Here is a 16,811-nt window from a genome sequence, read left to right on the forward strand (position 1 = left end):
ACGCCCGAGCAGGTTGCCAAGATAGAGAAAGCAGTCGAAGAGAGCAGGGTTGCCAATGCTGCGGGAGCAGAAATGGCCACGATCATTACAAGCCTGCCCAATAGCTCAGCTAAAGTTTCCCTGGCCAAACTCCTCACCAAGATGCGACCAGTTGTCGAGAAACGTTTCATATCTACGCAGGAGAAGGCTGCGAGGGCGAGGGAGGTCTTGGGTTCCAAGGTTCGTATCCATTCTTGAACTGAACGTCAATGACGTCTAACGTTTACGTAGGCGACGGAAGGCAGGTCTGAGACCAAAACCAACACGGTGCAGCCCCTCACTGCGACCAGAAAGGACGACCCGGCGACCGCAGAGGACTTCCACAGGAAGAAGAACCCTACTCCGGGAAAGACCATCGTCGCTGGCGAGTCCTCGACGAAGGCTGCCCCAGCCGGGTGTATCATCAAGGCAAGCGCGACGGTTACAGATGCTCGTGACCCTCTGGGTGACAACACGAACAAGATGCCACTCAGTAAGGCGAGTCTGCCTGCCGCACCGACTGTCCAGAAGAAGCACACCGCAGGATCATCGTTCCTCGAGAATGTCAAGAGCTCGAACAACAAGATCAAGTTCCGTTCTCTTCCGGCACAATTGTCAGTCCAGACATCGCAGCAACCTACAACCAAGATGGCGCAAGAACCCTCAGACAAGAAGAAGCGCGTCGAGACACAGAAGACGCAAACGCCCGTCACTGGCCACAGACAAGACGCAGCTAAGGAGGGGCAATCTACCAGCAAGACGTCAGAGGGCGTCAAGGTTAGCAAGGTAATTGTGGACACCGACAACAAGAAGACACAAGCCAAGGCTGTCGAGCCCGTGAAAGAGACGCAGAAAGAGGCCACCGATGAGCAGAAGGCTCCTGGTAAGAAACAGATTGTGAAGAGCGATGCCGATGATCACAAGCTCAGAAGTGAGTTGGAAGCCTCGCCCCTTCACCAGGAGAACGTCCAAGACAGCAGATCGATCACGGACGACAACGAGCCATCCGACTCTGAGAAGACTTCAAGCATCGCTTCGGGGACCTCAACTGACATGGCGAGCCCATCTTCTGGCGGATCGAAGCAACGCGAAAGCAACAATAAATACCGCGGCCGTCCCAGGCCAGGTGACAAAGGCGTTGCAATGAAAGTCACCAAGTTCAAGCGTAAGCCCAAAGACGAGAAGATGAAGAGCGGCTATAAGAGCAAGGCGAATGTTGACAAGAGCAACGACGGAGGGGAGGTGCGCCTCAGTAGCGAATCAATGTCAGGTTTTCCGCGGAAGCAGCCGGTGAAGAGAGCCAGTGAGCCTCTCCCGGCTAAGAAGGCTGCCGCCACCAGCAGCAATCCTCTAAAAGATCTTCTTCTCGAAATTTCCAGCGGTGGCTCGACTCCCCGCAAGGAGCATGCTCGAAGCTCACCTGACTCCACGGCTAGCGCAAAGCGCAAGCGCCACATCGACGACGACGGCCGTCCTCTCATCAAGAAGACTGTTGTTGGTTCCGGTGATCGTCTAATCTCGCGCCCAAGAGTACGTGTACTATCCGTCGTCTCGAACACACATTTGCTAACTCATACACAGGTTCGTCGTCCTATGCCTGCAATAGATGCTGATGTTATGGACGTCAACTACATCTGCGCGTCGCCTGGACCACAGCTTCTCCGCCGCCCTCGTATGACGACAGAGACTGCCAACAACCCGTATCTTCGACATCCGTAATCTGGAGAACCCTCACTACTCCGGCAACTACAAAAGAAAGCAACGCTCCATTGATCACTACCAGTACGTAGTGGATGGTTACCTTTACCAGTCCAATTACGCCAACGGACTCGATGTTGTGGATATCCGCTCGATTACCGAGGATTCCAGCGGTAGCAGCATGTGCGTGGCTAGTTTTTTCGACGTATCCCCAAAAGATGACGAGAAGGAGGGTGGTGGCGCAGTCGCCTTCCTCAGATCCTGGTCCTCATACGCCAAATCCAAGTATGGCTTCACTATGGTGCACACTATCGAGCGCGGCACCTTCATAGTCAAAATGATCCGCAAAGAGGGCCCTTAGCCAGCTGTCTGCAAGTTCAACAGTTGTCTGACATCACTTCGTGCCAGCAGCATCGAAGGACGAATCGAACACGGTCAATCATTTTGCGGGAACTTTACAGCTCGACAAATGAATGATGAGCGTGCGGTTCCAGACTACACGAGGACAGCCTGAACCGGAGAGGATGACGTCGCCCGAGTCAGCAGCGCTTGCGCTTGTGTGTCCACCACGGTGCCGCAGCTAGGATAACAAGCAGGCCGTCTGTGCCTACTGTTCTATCACGCAAGATGAGGTAGAGATATGATATGGCTAATTTCCAGTATGTACCAACATACAACAAAATCATGAAATGAGTAGGACGACCATTTACGAGTGGCAGTACGGAGTACGATATAATGATATCGTATATTTCATGCAAGCGTGTATTACTTGAGTTCTGGGACTCTTTGCAAGTGTCTGGGTTGTTAGGGTAGTTCATGATGTTAACAATACCTTCGATATGATGTGGTCCTTCAATCACAGATGCAATGACTAGGCGCTTCGAGTGACTGTTCTTCTAAAAGTGAACAAAACCCTCGCCTAGGTGTAAGATGCCGCAGCTTCGGGTCGCGCAAATTTCAATATCTGATAGATGGTGATTAGTATTGAGTCTAGCTTTAGCCCGACGCTAACGCCGCTCTAGTCAGCGCCACCCCCTGGAACAACACCCCCTGGTACAACGATCGATAATCTTGGTATTGAGATCGATATGTAGCCCAAGTGCGGACAGCCTTGCGTCGTGTGCTAACCGTTTAGACATAACTACCGGCTGATCATAATCGACAAATATGGTTGGAGGCTTTCACTCCACAATGTCTAGTGGCTTAATTCAACATTCCATGATTCGCGCGGAACCTTAGTTTTATAGATCAGCTCGAGACTCAGCCAGCCTCAATTCTTCTATCGGTCGTGCTGTGCTTGGCTTCATTTCTCACAACAGATAAATACAGTGTGCCCCTTGGGGAAAAGAAAGGGTTGTTATCCACATTCATACCAACCATCTACTTCTCGTAGTCTACTGTCTTTACTTTCTGTCCCACAAAATGCTGTTCAACTCACTCGTTACGTTGACAGCCCTTGTCAGCCTCGTTCAGGCATCACCCCAATATGGTGGATACGGCGGATACGGACAGCCTGCCCGCACTGTCACTACCACCAAAACCCAGGTCTCCACTGTCAGCCTTCCCGGAAAGACTTCTACTGTCAAGCTTCCTGGAAAGACTTCAACGGTCAGCCTCCCCGGGAAGACAGTAACAACCCAGGGCTACTGCGCTGTCAAGACCTTGACGCTCCCCGGCCGCCCGGTCACCGTGTCGCTCCCTGGTTTCTCCGTTACCAAGACGATCACCACTCAGGCCACATGTTCGCCTATCACAAAGACTGTCCCTGGCGTTGATGCCACGATTACGTCCACTCAGACGCTGCCTGTCGTGACAGCTACTATCCCTGGTGCCAACTTTACAATCACGTCTACTGTTGCTGGCGCCAACACTACAGTAACTTCGACGCTGCCTGCCGTCACCACAACCAAGACGCTGCCTGTAGTCATCACAACCGAGACGCTGCCTGCCGTCACCACAACCGAGACGCTGCCTGCCGTCACCACAACCGAGACGCTGCCTGCCGTCACCACAACCGAGACCTCAACTACCTCAGTCAACGGACCTTGCCCAACAAACCAACTTCCTGCTGAGACAGTTACCTCAACAAAGACTATCTTTTCGGTGACTTCAACCTTGACGCTGCCTGCGACAACCACAACCGAGACGCTGCCTGGATCAACGATTACGGTCAATGAAATCTCGACTGTGACACTGCCTGCAGTGACCAAGACCGAGACACTGCCTGCGTTGACTATTACCTCGACGTCGACTACTCCAGTCGTAGTACCCGGCCCCACGACAACACAATTCCAGAGCGTGACCGTGACTTCGACTTCAGTGCGTGTAGTAACTGTAACTTTGGTTCTCGGCTAATAGCTCATGGATACGATGTTTTGACCTTGATCAGTATTAGTTAATATTAATGTCAATATATGTTTTTGTGTTTCCGATCATGCTTCTCAATTTTAAAACCAATCAACTGTTTATTCATACCAAGTTCTACTACGACGTCGGCTTAACTTGCCAACAAACACAATGAGCGGTAGAGCGTCGGCTGTAGACGGTGCGAAGTATCAATGCCAGGATGCTTCACTCATTCGCCCTCATTGTCTTTACTTCCCCGCACGCAGGGAGATGGCTAGAACAGACGTTCTTTTTTCTACTGTTCAAATCGTCCGCTTCGTCGCCGTCGACATCTCCACTCTGAGTAAGGGTATATCCCTGCATTTGATTCTCAGCTAGTACCTGACATACTTCCTCCGCCAATAATCCTCTCCTTGATCATCACACGGCACGACGCGACAATCTCCACATCCGCACGTAAGGCTTCAGCTCACATATTTTCTGCGGCGCTGTTCTCAGCCGCACTTCGGATCCAGGGGTCTTGGGATCCACTGGCCCTTTTGTCAAGACTTATCAATATGCGCTAATGCAGGTCCAGCCAACGCCACCTCCCAATCCAACACTCCTCACAACACGAAGCTTCGCGCCGTTGAAACATCGAAAATATCGGCTTTCTGCTGGATACTGCATATTTGTTGGGGCGCTGTTTTCGGCAAGTCGTCTTCCGACATCGCTCTTCCGAACCGTTAGGTGAACTGTCCCGTAGACGTGGACATAGGTCCCGAGACTGACCCTAAGGTACAAGCCACCTCACTTGTCAGTATCTAGTGGGAAGCTAAGTCTCTCGGGTGTTTACACTCCAGACCCAGGCAGGCGTATCGCCAAGCCAAACACATGAAGCTTAAACTTTCGACATGCCAGGCCAATACCAAGCTCTATATTTGATGAGTCGTGAAGCGATCATTATCTGACCATAGGCCGGTTGGGTCGAAGATGTACGCTATTTATCGTGAAAGATGAGGTTGATGACAGAGACGAGTTAGGTTTTATATGTATCTTGAGGATTTGACGGCTTCATCGAAGCGCCACAGATGGCAAAGGTAATTGAGAAGCATTCGCTTTGCAAACTTAGTTTGTCTTCAGCTCCACATTATGCTTGCAAAAGCCTCATCTGGGACAATGAATCGGAATACAGTCAGCCACAATCCAACTCCATCAGCCATTCCGCTCTTAGCATCTGTTCAACCCATTGTTATACATGCACAGAGGGGGTGCAACGCAGTTTTTTTCAATCCATACACTCTTTTGCCTACTACCTGTTCAAGGTGATTTTCTGTCTTTACCTCTTGTTAAAATGTTGTTCACTCCACTCCTTACAGTGACGGCGCTCCTCGGTATCACCCAAGCCCAGCAATATGGCGGCAGGTACAGCTCATCAACCTGCGGTGTCCCAACAACGGTTACGAAGACTTGCACCAGCACAGTCTCAATCCCTGGGTTCTCAATTACCAAGACAGTCACAAATCATGCCTCAGTCACCAAGACAATTACGAACCAAGCCTACTGCTCGGCTACTGTGAAAACAGTGTCGATGCCTGGATTTTCAATTACAAAGACGGTTACGAATCGAGCCTCCTGCCTGGCGGCATTGACGAAAACTACTACCTTGGGCGGAGCTGTTTCGACGGTTACGTCTACCATTGCTGGCGCCAACTCGACAATCACGACGACACGAACTCTGGCTGCGGTGACTACTACCGTCAATGGAATGAACTCTACGATCACGTCTACTGTTACTGGCGCCAATTCTACAATAACAACTACTCAGACGCTGCCTGTGATAACCACAACAATCGAGGCAGTTAACTCCACGATCACGACAACCGAGACGCTGCCTGTGGTGACTACGACGATTGAAGGAGTCAACTCTACAGTTACTACTACACAGCTTTCTACCACTACTCTGCCTGCGGAAACTGTAGTCCAGAACTTCACAACAACCGCTATCACAACAACCACAGCGACTCCAGCGTGTGTAGCAACTTCAGTAACCCCCAACTCGTGGAACGCCCTTAGTGCAGGTGATGTACAGATAGGAACCTTTCCTGTACTAAGTGCGATTATCCAGGAAACAAACCCTAACCTCCCCCAACGCTGGGTGCAAACCGTGGCAGTATGTCCTGGTAATAGCTACGTAGTATCGCTGGACGCGGTACGAGGGACCGACCTCAGCGGCACTGCGTATGTTAGAGCTTATGCGGACAGGAATATGATAATGGAATATCCGGTTCTTGATGATTCGAATACTTGGAGGGGAAGTTTTTTCGCTAGCTCTGCCTCAACGGCTCTGGTCATAGAGTTCGTTTTCTACAATGGTGAAGGGCGGAAAAAGGGTATGTCAGTCTCTAACGTGCAGGTGTCCCCAAGTTCTCGTACTTGAATATTCTATGACCAACAGTGGGGACTTGGAACATGTTCTTTGGTTGCAATGTTACGTATTCCAACCACGTTTGTTGTCATACTTCCTAGGTCTTTTCCTATAATCACATGTTTCACAACTTAAGACTTTGTACCTACCGTATTATTGTTCTAGTAGTCTGTAATATATCCTTCTACACAGTTTACACATCTGTTCAGTTCATTTCCTCGTACGTGAAACAACTTCCGGTACTCACTGCTGAACACAAACGATTCAACTAAAAGACCGTTTGTCACATCGCGTGTATTCTCAGTATCAATCCTTGATAGCACCGCTTAAAGATACTTGCTTGACGGGTCGTACATGATTCCGTGTCGAGGCTGGTATGTATCGAGAATGCAGGGGTAGAATAGATTCAACATCGTTTTGAGGTTGTTCCTAATACCTTGACGATAAGTGGGCTTTGTTGCGATCAGATATGTCCGTGTTCACCAGCGGATTTGGATAGGTGTTCCATTCCAAGATCAAAAGCACGGTTCTTTCAAAGCTGGCTGTAGGATTTCACGTTTTTTGTTATAACGAGATGGTACATGTAGACGCTATCACACAGAGGGTTCAAGTGCGGAACGTCGCTTGGGGATATTGATTTTGGAGAATGTAATACTATTGTTCATTACCCAGCTCTACACTGCTAGTGGGACCAAAGTAGAAGTTTCACAAGCAGGACCAGATCAGTTATATATTGACCAATTTCATAACAGCGATTCTTCCGCGTAGCAACCGAGGGGTTCTTCTGGACATCGTTTGATCTTCCTATCTTTATCCGGTTTGATCATATAGGTCAGCGAGGAGGGTATAATATAATCTCGATGAACAACAATAATCGCAAAGGCAATATTGGTGGAACAGTGAAAGTGACATACATCCTCTGAGGTACTTTATATCAAGTGTGTTTTGAGATCTAAGATGAATTATAGGCTTCCAGGCATGTCGATTACTATTACGAAACTGTCAACGATACCAATACGGTACCTTCTAGACCTTTTACAAGGTGCAACACACGGTTTATAACACGTATACTTCTCTAATACAAGCACACCAATCCCGTTTTCTTTTGTCTTGACAATCTCTTCTCCATGTTCTGCCTACTCCAAACTCCCTACACCTCCGCCAATTCCAGATTCCCTTCCACTACTGAAATCCTGTTCTCATTCTCAACCCCAATTTCCTCTCTTTCTACTACACTTCTCTTACTCGACTCATTCGCTGTGCACTTGATAGCCTGAAATGTCGGCAAGCCCGATCCAGCACCAGGAAAGTCCAATGTCTGGACCTCGCCCGTGCAGTCGAATTTTTGGAATAAAGTGCAGCGTCCGTCTGGGTCGGGTCCGATGGATTTTGCAGAGCTCACTATGATGCAATTGTCTTCGGGAGGTCGCCAGGCGCAGTTTCCACTGAAGTCGGTGCCGTCGCAAACGTAAACTGCGCCTGGGAGACCTCGCGTTCGAAGACCGGGACGAGCTATTGTCGGTGTGGATAGAAAGGTGAGAAGGATTAATATTGTGATGTAGAAGGTCGATATTATGGGCGTTGTGTAGCGCGGCATGGCTGATGTTTGCAAGGTTGTGATTAAGAATTATTGGTGCGTATGAAGCTGCTATCGAGCCGCGCGTTTCGAGTCGAGGGCGATGTCGAAATGTACTCCAGATGACTTTGTCGCAGTGTGTTAGATTTTTCTTAGAAAAGGGTGAGTGTAATATGATTGTAGGATATTTGTAGACGGCAGCAAGGGATCACCTGAGGTAGGGAACATTGCAGCGGAATGCAACGCAACACAACGCAAACAAAACAACGAACATACCTTCCAACTATTGAATTGTTTCCAACGGACAAAGACCAGTCTTTTCGAAGGAACCTCGCCGTGAGTTCATCTGGAAGAGATGCGTACGTGAGGTAATCAGCTCCATCATGCAGGCGCACAATTCTAGACACGTAAAGGCAGCCAGGCCATGAGTAAATGATACGGATGTTGTTCAGATTCGGGTTGGGGCGTGGCGTGAAATTTGACAGAAATTCTAGGTATATGGGGGAGGTAATATGGGTGCTGGATTGTGAAACACGCTGCGACCCTTCCTGTTGCAGCCGCAGATCCGTTGCAGATGTAACCCGACGGCTTTAATATGAGCTGCAACGAAGCTGCAACGAAGCTGCAACGAAGCTGCGGCATCCTAGCTAATGTCGTTTATTTGTTACTGCCAAGCTGTCGCTGGAGACGGAAGCATTCGTCGTCGCTTGTCATGCACGACAGTTGGAATTGACTTTGATCGACAGGTACGGGGTCTTAAATACCACTCCACATTTTTCTTCGTGTCTTGAACCATACACCCGGAGTCAAAAAAAGAACCCACATCCAAACTCTCTGGCCTTCTACAACACAATTTCGCAGCCAATAGAAGATTGAAACAAAATTCTAACAAGACAAAATTAAAGAGTAGCTTCTCCTTTACATGCAGTAAGAATACTATCTCTTAACAGTTTGTTGTTGCTACGGATTTTCGCTTTAAAGCAGGCGAGTTCTTCAAGGTCTTAGCGATTTAGGTAGTTTAGTGTCTGTTCTTTTTTTTTACTCCGCGTGCAAGGCACTCTATTCTAATCCCTACAACGCCTTAATTTTATGCAAATTCCTCTTTTATAAAAATTAAGATCAATTGAAACTTACATTCTAAGTCTATTTATTACTAAAAAATTTCATTTCTTACCAAAAATAGGTAGGAAATAGAGGTAGAATGTAGTGTTTCAAGAGGGGCGAAGTATATGCTAAGAGAGTCTGTACCTAGTTAAGGAATTAGCTTGTGTTAGTGCTATTTAGTTAGTTAAACAGAGACTTAGTGCCTCTTATATAGGTGCTCAGCGATAGTTATGTAGGTGCTTGTTAACTGCTGCCCTATAAAACCTTAATATATCTTGCGCTAACTAGTTTAAGACATTGTGTTTACTACTAATACATTATGTTTATTAATTAAGTAAAATCCTAGGGTTTATGTTAGTTACGATGAACTGCGGTTCGAAATTGTAGAAGCTAACAAAATACAAGAGCAACTAACAACACGCGTAGAAAGAGGAAGGTGTGGAGATGTAAGAAATATCAATTCTATATCATAGTTCTTGACCACAAGAGAGTCCACTAGAGGTTTTCCAAACTGTTGTCTCGCGTAGAAGGATATCATCATTATCAAATGCAAATCTTTTTAACAACATGCCGCCTGGCCTCTCTATACCAAGATACCCTTGTTTAACGTTATTTCTCTCGTCGCAGCTCCGATTGAAATTACATCAATTATGTCTGATGTGCCTTGCGGAACTGGTTCCAGAGGCTAACAATGCGCGCATCCTGACCGTCGGTGAAGTTGGTCATGCAAGAGCTAACGAGTATGTTAGTACCATGAAGCTTAACAAATCTCAAGGAAAACTTACTCTTCGGAGTAGTTCATGTAGTTCGTTACTGGGTCAGTGCCTGCTTGGCTGGGACAAGAGTCACTGGCAGGCGCACATCCGTATCCTTCTTGTTTGGTGAAGGCTGTGTCAGAGACGTAGTCACCATTGCCGGTGCAGCTGTATCCCTCGAAAACGTGGTACACTAGGAATTAAATTAGCATGAATTTGACTTAATTTAGATATAGGAAGAACATACAGCCCAACCAGTGGCCAACCTCATGTGTTGCAGTCCTGCCAAGGTTGTACGCAGCTAAGCTGCCTCCGGGCACAGAAGCAGATTGGATAACAACACCGTCTTGATAAAATGCGTTAGAGGTAGTGCTGGTGATATCCGAAGGGAAGTAAGCGTAGCCAAGGTCCTGTGTGTCGGGGACGAAGTAGACGTTCAGGTCGGCGTAGGTTCCATTACGCAAAGCCTTTTTCATAGCCATCTCTTGTGTGTCGCCCGCATAGCCGGCGTTGATAGTCCAGTCAGCGCCTGCTTGCACAAAGGAAACACCGGATGCAGCATAATCAGTGTTTAGAACCGCAAGTTGTTTGTTTAAAGTCGCCTGCGTGAGGTATCCTCCGCTCACAGAGTTTGAAGAGGCAACGACATGCCAGTAGATTTTGACGTTAATGGCGGCGACGGCGGCGTCGAGGCGAGACGAGTTTTCTGCAGAGATTTGAAAGTTCTGAGCAACCAAGATCTGTTCCACCGTGGGCTTCGGTGTGCCGCAGCTACGCTTTGCTACTGCACCGGTACTAGCGAGCAGGGAGAGGAGTGATTTAATCTGCATAGCTTAGAAGTCAATGAGGAGTGGCGATTGATGGAGTATTGATGCCTATTCGAGATGGGTAGCAAAGGTGTATATTTATACTCCAGTGTATTTTTATTTTTATCCTGGGTGAAGCTAATACTCAGTACCTTGATACGCAGAAAATATTAGTAAAAGTACCCAACAACAGTAACAAAGAGCTGATTAACAAACTATCTCTTAACAACTTTCTGCTTAATGTACTAGTGCGGACGCGTGTTTGAGAGCCCAGGCAGCCGTTCGTTGAAGTTTGGTTCAATCGTGAACCCTGGCTCTCGGTTAATCGAAATACCAGGAACCAAGGTGCAGCGAAATCACGCAACAGCTTGACAAATACAACTGTGTTTAGTGTAGAAATCTTTTGCCTAGATTTTCAACTGTATACGCCTTGCGTACACGTTTTTTTATTTTAGTTGTGTAATTTTGCAGCTTGTAGGAGCCACAAAGAATGCAGCTTACTTCCCGCTTTTACAGTTGACCAAGAGCCTGGATCTTATCTTGAACCCTGGCTCGGTCGTGAAAACTCTTTAATTGACCAATAAAGTTGAACACACAACGAGAGCAGCTTCGGAGGGGGTGCAGGCAACGACGGTTCATGTAGACGAGCTAACACATAAATATCCTTCGCACCTCGAGAGTCGCAGAGGAAGTCAGAGCGGCATCGAGACGAGAAAGCATGAGGCGGACAGTGTGGATTAGAAGTGTGAGGTGACAGTTGTCACAGAAAGGAAATAAGAGCACCGTGATGGAGAGAACAGTGACGGCGGGCCGGCTTTACCGCGGGTGGTCGTAGGGCTGTTGGCGGGGCTCAACGAAATCGCTTCTGTGGTGTCCGCGCATCCAACACCAACAGCATGCCCTAATGTTGAGTGCTCGGAGACGCGTGTGCTTCTTGCAGACCTACTCAATTGCTCGGTCGTATCATAGTGCACCCAACATGGAGAAGCGCGACTATGCGGTGAGATCAATCAGCATGCCATGCGACTGGTGATCTGAATTGACTCGATCTGATCTGACGCTGCACAGGCTGCCGTCGCGGCACTGAACACGCTGCAGTCCAACTTTTCAATCGTCGATGCGATTCGGAAGTCTGGGCGAGGCATGAACACCCAGGCCATACCAGAGATGCTGGAATGGTGTCGCAAGGTGGGATATGAGGTGTGCGGATCCCAGCGCCTTTGTGTCGAGAGCAAAAAGTGATAACCTGACGCACAGCCTGCGGCCTTCGACCGCCTGAAACCCATACACATAGCCGGGACCAAAGGGAAGGGTTCTACCAGCGCCTTCATCTCCTCCATTCTTGCGCAGTACATACCCTCGAACGGTGCGCAGACGACGCCCTCGAAGGTCGGCCTCTACACGTCCCCACACCTACGCTTCGTCCGTGAGCGGATACAGATCAACAATGAGCCAGTGTCAGAGGCAATGTTTGCCAAGTACTTTTTCGACGTGTGGGATAGGTTGGAAGCAGCAGCGGCAAAGGCTGAGACTACGCCGACACATGTCCCGACGAAACCTGTGTACTTCAGATACCTGACGCTCATGGCACTGCATGCCTACCTCGAGGAAGGCGTGGATACAGCGGTCATTGAGTGTGGCATTGGCGGCGAGTACGATAGCACAAACATCATCACGAAGCCTACAGTCACAGCCGTCACAAGCTTAGGCATCGACCACACAGCCATGCTGGGCTCTACGCTGCCTGAGATCGCATGGCACAAAGCCGGCATCTTCAAAGCAGGGGCCGTCGCGTTCACATCGCCCCAGAAGGAAGAGGCTATGACAGTATTGCGCGAACGAGCCGCAGAAAAAGGCACTAGCCTCCACGTCATTAACGTCCACCCCGCCCTGGCCAACAATGAGGTCAAGCTCGGCTTGTCCGCATTCTTCCAAAAAGTAAACGCATCAGTGGCAATCGCAGCAGCAGCAGCTCACCTACGCGCTCTTGGCCACGTGTCCATTCCCGACCCGACAACTTCCGCCCATATTGATCTTCCGCCCGAGTTTATTCGGGGGCTGGAGCAGGTGCGTTGGCCAGGTCGATGCGAGATCAGACGGGAAAAGCATGTTGCGTGGCACCTCGACGGAGGCCATACGTTGGAGAGCATCGAGCTCACAGGACGCTGGTTCGCAGAGCAGATGGAAGCAACGCAGTCTCAAGGCCCTCGGGTGATGATCTTCAACCAACAAACTCGAGACGCAAGCGCGCTTGCCAAAGCTCTCTATGCGACTTTACAAAATGGCGTTGCGTCAGGCCCAGCCTCTCCGTTTACTCACGTCATCTTCACCACCAATCAGACCTTCAATGAGGGTTACAGACCCGACCTCATCTCGATGAACACGAACCAACAGGACGTCGACACACTCGCAGTGCAGAAGGCGCTCGCAGCCACATGGTCTGAGATTGACAGTTCAGCGGAGGTTCAAGTTCTAAAAACCATTGAAGAAGCTATCGGAGCTGCAAGAGCTATCGCACGCGACTGGGCCAAGGATTCTACCGTAGAGGTGATGGTTCTGGTCACTGGGAGCTTGCATCTGGTCGGCGGTGCTCTCGAGGTTCTGGAAACGGGGAAAACAAGCTGAGAAACAAATACGATACCCATAGATAGTACATGTGAGAAACCTAAACAGCGGTGTGGACTTCAACATGCACTAAGATTTTGCTTTAGAACCTATGTTCAACGCACGAGTCCAGAGCCCTCCTTCCCCGCATAATGCTCGTATGTGTTATGCGGGTGTTCCCGGAGCTGGTTAAGATCTTCTGTCAGGTCGTGCGCGGTCCGGTAAAAAGTATAGACTCAGGGACAACAAAGTATTTGGTAAGATAACTAGACTTATGGAGATCGTTGGCACTTCTCGTTGTCTTGCAGCCTTTTACTCTGAATCACATAGACGCGTACTTTCAATAAGTAATATCGCAAGGAATTTGGTATTTATTGTCCAAAACATCGAGCAAGACAGCAAAAAATAGGTTGACATGTGATATTCTTACTACCAAGAGTGAGTGAGTTGTTTAAGTTTGTCCGCTTGCAGGGTTAGGATGAATTAGGAATAGGTAACGTCGCGTGAACCTCAGACAACCGCGGCCACCAGTGTCGCGCTGAGAGTTAGTGCGTTGATGGTCATGGCATGACAATTGATACACACGAATCTCCTGGCATGCAGTATGAGTTGATGTGGAGTTGATATTTGCATTTCGTGTCACCGTCTCTTCGAACCTTCGATGGGAAGTTGCAAACATCGAGTTCTCATTGAGAGAGCATAGAACGGTTTTCGCGTGGTGCAGGGTTGTGCTCGCTTGGCGCACGGCAAAGCCTTCTCTTTGGACAGTCGTCGCGGATGCTTCTTAGCCGGTGACGGCTCTAGGGCCCCATTCAGATGTGACATATACTCCGATACTTCCCTACTTTCTCCACGTCATTACTTACATACAAACCTTCATTCACACATCCTCCCTGAGATCTTGTAGCGCATCGCCACCATGAATTGTCCTTCGAAGAACGATAACGTGCTCCTTAACCCGGGATGGAACCAAAGTCCACCGCGCTTTGCTGCGGATCTCACAACATGCCAGGACCTCAATGGAATCGCAAATTCTCGAGAGCTAGGAGAAGCCGATCGCTTGCGCAGTGGCTCTCAGAGTCTCAAACGTTGTGAGCTGGAAGACAACAGTTTCCAAGAAAAAGAAAAAGAACAACTGGCGATTGGGGAGGGTGCCAAAGGGTCCTACCAAGGTACGAACAAAAGTGTGAGGTTGAGTATGGACATGAATGCTGACGTGTTTTGCAGGACCTTGCACCCGAACATCCGCAAACGTGAACAATGAGCACCGAGGTGGCATCAGCACCACGAACCACAGCTTCAAGGGCTGGGCGACTTGGCTGTTTTCTGTACTATGCACTTCCGCGTTTCTTTCCTTCGCTAGCGGGAATGGAATGCCAAATGTAGCTGCCTCTGCAAAGTCTGTGTTCCAAACAACAAACGGTAGGCTCACATTAACCATCCATTCGAGGCTTTGATGAGCTGACATATGTTGCAGACGCTTCGTCGTCTCGCCATCATTTCAGGCGAGATGCCTGCGCGAATGGCAGCGCAAAACCAAACTACAACCTCTCGCTCCATGTTGCGGGCCTCTTTATTATCCTGTGTGTTTCCTCTACTGGCTGCGCCTTTCCGATTCTGGTGACCAAGTTCCCGCGCCTACGTATTCCACCGTCTTTCCTCTTTAGTGCCAAGCATTTTGGAACTGGCGTCCTGATTGCAACTTCTTTTGTGCACCTACTTCCTACAGCGTTTCTGTCTTTGAGCAACTCATGTCTATCGGGATTTTGGACCGACGACTATCCCGCAATGCCAGGCGCCATCATGCTAGCTAGTATCTTTTTTGTCACTATCATCGAAATGGTCTTCTCTCCCGCTCAGCACGTTTGCGGTGGAAATAGCGGAATTGCAGGTGTCGCGCGAGGTACCAAAGAAAGCAATACCACAGGGGCTGCTACAGGTGACGCACAAAACAAAATGCACCGAACATACTCTGATAGCAGTGTGCGTGTGCGCGAAATGGGGCCTTTACGAGGCAGAATGACGAGCATCAGCCGCACTCTAACCAAATACCGCGAGGAGACTCAACGACTTGATGCCATAGCATCGATTGGATTAGAAGCCCCGGTCGAGGACTCCAAGAGTGAAAGCGATGAATGCGCTATCGAAGATCCTGAGAGAAATGAACAGAAAACCGAGCTGACGCCTGAACAAGTACACAAGAAAGCTATTATGCAGTGCTTTCTCTTAGAAATGGGCATCCTCTTCCACAGCATCTTCATTGGAATGTCTCTCAGCGTTACTGTTGGGAATGATTTTGTCGTCCTGCTTATCGCCATCATTTTCCATCGTAAGTACCATCTTGTTCTAGAGAAAAAACTATGTCCTAACGTTTGTAGAAACATTCGAAGGCCTTGCCCTCGGAGTCCGTATCGCTGCCATCGAATGGCCGGAGCATGCTCTACAACCTTGGCTCATGGCTATTGCATACGGCTGCACGTAAGTACACACTCCCCAACCCATCCCCTTTGATTATAAACACATCAAATTCTGCTTAACACACCCGTTCCCTCTCTAGTCGAACATACCGCAACTCATGACTAACCGCTTTTTAGCACTCCTCTTGGCCAAGCCATTGGGATAGCGACCCACACACTTTATAGCCCGGGTTCCGAAATCGGTCTTCTCGTCGTTGGCATCATGAACGCCATATCCGCCGGCTTTCTCATATTTGCTTCGCTTGTTGAGCTCATGTCTGAAGACTTTCTAAGCGATGAGAGCTGGCAGGTTTTGAGAGGCAAGAAGAGGGTTGCTGCCTGTCTCTTGGTCTTTTTTGGCGCGTTTTTGATGAGCCTTGTCGGTGCTTGGGCCTAGATGGCAAGGCTGGAACGATTGCACGGGAGAGGGAAGACGAGTTGGGTAATGACGAGGGGGGCAGGAAACTGTAAATATGGGATAGCGGTACATATGACTGTTGTGAGTGTCTTTCGGACAAATGTTGTATATACTGTGCTTATCAATTAGTACTTTGGGCTCTTTCCGTTCGTGAATGTTCTCATCCTCGCTCGTGTGCCCAGCATCCACATATTCAATCTCTCATGCATTACCGTAACTGACTTTTCATTCCTCTCATCACTTTGCCAAGCGTACATCGCGCACCTGGCCGTCGATGCAATACTGCTGTCTCTTATCCTTTACATGCACAAATAGTACATTGGCACCATCCCAGGGGTTTTGGTCATATTGACGAGGTGGTATAGCACTCTCCGGCTGTCACCGCGGATCTAGGGCATGCATCCCCTTGAACGATCAAACGGGTAAAGAAGCACTCCTTCTCTTGTCCAGGTTTCAACAGTATTTGCGACCAGGAGAGTAACAGGAGCGATACAACTCAGAGTAAATCAAGGAAGTGGTCGTGGTTCAACCACTAAGATACAGGGATATTTCGTGGTGTTCTTCCACAAGTCGGAATCTTCCTAGCGTGTGTTACATCATCCGCCAAGCTAATTTACGCGTCC

At 48.9% G+C, this 16,811-nt stretch overlaps 8 protein-coding genes across 8 annotated transcripts; 6 read left to right on the top strand and 2 right to left on the bottom strand.

The window, feature by feature from the left end:
• The first annotated feature begins 380 nt into the window (after positions 1 to 380).
• On the top strand, positions 381 to 1,785 carry P153DRAFT_184239 (uncharacterized protein). The gene is made up of 2 exons (XM_033662391.1): positions 381 to 1,548; positions 1,600 to 1,785. Exons 1-2 carry the CDS (start codon positions 502 to 504, stop codon positions 1,735 to 1,737), a joined length of 1,185 nt encoding a protein of 394 aa, XP_033526484.1. The 5' UTR covers positions 381 to 501; the 3' UTR covers positions 1,738 to 1,785.
• Positions 1,510 to 2,546, top strand: P153DRAFT_364535 (uncharacterized protein). The gene is made up of 2 exons (XM_033667627.1): positions 1,510 to 1,548; positions 1,600 to 2,546. The coding sequence occupies exon 2, from the start codon at positions 1,898 to 1,900 to the stop codon at positions 2,075 to 2,077; it is 180 nt and encodes a 59-aa protein (XP_033526485.1). The 5' UTR covers positions 1,510 to 1,548; positions 1,600 to 1,897; the 3' UTR covers positions 2,078 to 2,546.
• Positions 2,547 to 3,138: 592 nt separating this feature from the next.
• On the top strand, positions 3,139 to 4,071 carry P153DRAFT_382991 (uncharacterized protein; the record flags this gene model as incomplete). The annotated part of the gene is made up of 1 exon (XM_033670196.1): positions 3,139 to 4,071. The coding sequence occupies one exon, from the start codon at positions 3,139 to 3,141 to the stop codon at positions 4,069 to 4,071; it is 933 nt and encodes a 310-aa protein (XP_033526486.1).
• Positions 4,072 to 5,374: 1,303 nt separating this feature from the next.
• On the top strand, positions 5,375 to 6,481 carry P153DRAFT_415479 (uncharacterized protein; the record flags this gene model as incomplete). Its single annotated transcript, XM_033672140.1, has 1 exon — positions 5,375 to 6,481. Exon 1 carries the CDS (start codon positions 5,396 to 5,398, stop codon positions 6,479 to 6,481), a length of 1,086 nt encoding a protein of 361 aa, XP_033526487.1. The 5' UTR covers positions 5,375 to 5,395.
• An 871-nt stretch (positions 6,482 to 7,352) lies between these two features.
• Positions 7,353 to 8,330, bottom strand: P153DRAFT_184260 (uncharacterized protein). The gene is made up of 2 exons (XM_033662392.1): positions 8,322 to 8,330; positions 7,353 to 8,171 (listed from the first exon to the last, which is right to left on the bottom strand). Exon 2 carries the CDS (start codon positions 8,064 to 8,066, stop codon positions 7,620 to 7,622), a length of 447 nt encoding a protein of 148 aa, XP_033526488.1. The 5' UTR covers positions 8,067 to 8,171; positions 8,322 to 8,330; the 3' UTR covers positions 7,353 to 7,619.
• Positions 8,331 to 9,797: 1,467 nt separating this feature from the next.
• Positions 9,798 to 10,734, bottom strand: P153DRAFT_285668 (zincin; the record flags this gene model as incomplete). Its single annotated transcript, XM_033663412.1, has 3 exons — positions 9,798 to 9,882; positions 9,935 to 10,097; positions 10,152 to 10,734. 3 exons carry the CDS (start codon positions 10,732 to 10,734, stop codon positions 9,798 to 9,800), a joined length of 831 nt encoding a protein of 276 aa, XP_033526489.1.
• Positions 10,735 to 11,665: 931 nt separating this feature from the next.
• Positions 11,666 to 13,505, top strand: P153DRAFT_310728 (FolC bifunctional protein). The gene is made up of 3 exons (XM_033664780.1): positions 11,666 to 11,710; positions 11,779 to 11,910; positions 11,968 to 13,505. The coding sequence occupies exons 1-3, from the start codon at positions 11,690 to 11,692 to the stop codon at positions 13,333 to 13,335; spliced, it is 1,521 nt and encodes a 506-aa protein (XP_033526490.1). The 5' UTR covers positions 11,666 to 11,689; the 3' UTR covers positions 13,336 to 13,505.
• Positions 13,506 to 14,038: 533 nt separating this feature from the next.
• On the top strand, positions 14,039 to 16,332 carry P153DRAFT_334655 (Zip-domain-containing protein). Its single transcript, XM_033665623.1, has 5 exons — positions 14,039 to 14,486; positions 14,542 to 14,736; positions 14,792 to 15,643; positions 15,693 to 15,792; positions 15,909 to 16,332. Exons 1-5 carry the CDS (start codon positions 14,234 to 14,236, stop codon positions 16,165 to 16,167), a joined length of 1,659 nt encoding a protein of 552 aa, XP_033526491.1. The 5' UTR covers positions 14,039 to 14,233; the 3' UTR covers positions 16,168 to 16,332.
• Positions 16,333 to 16,811: the final 479 nt, after the last annotated feature.

Source organism: Dothidotthia symphoricarpi, assembly GCF_010015815.1.
Source record: "Dothidotthia symphoricarpi CBS 119687 unplaced genomic scaffold P153scaffold_5, whole genome shotgun sequence".
Taxonomy (NCBI): domain Eukaryota; kingdom Fungi; phylum Ascomycota; class Dothideomycetes; order Pleosporales; family Dothidotthiaceae; genus Dothidotthia; species Dothidotthia symphoricarpi.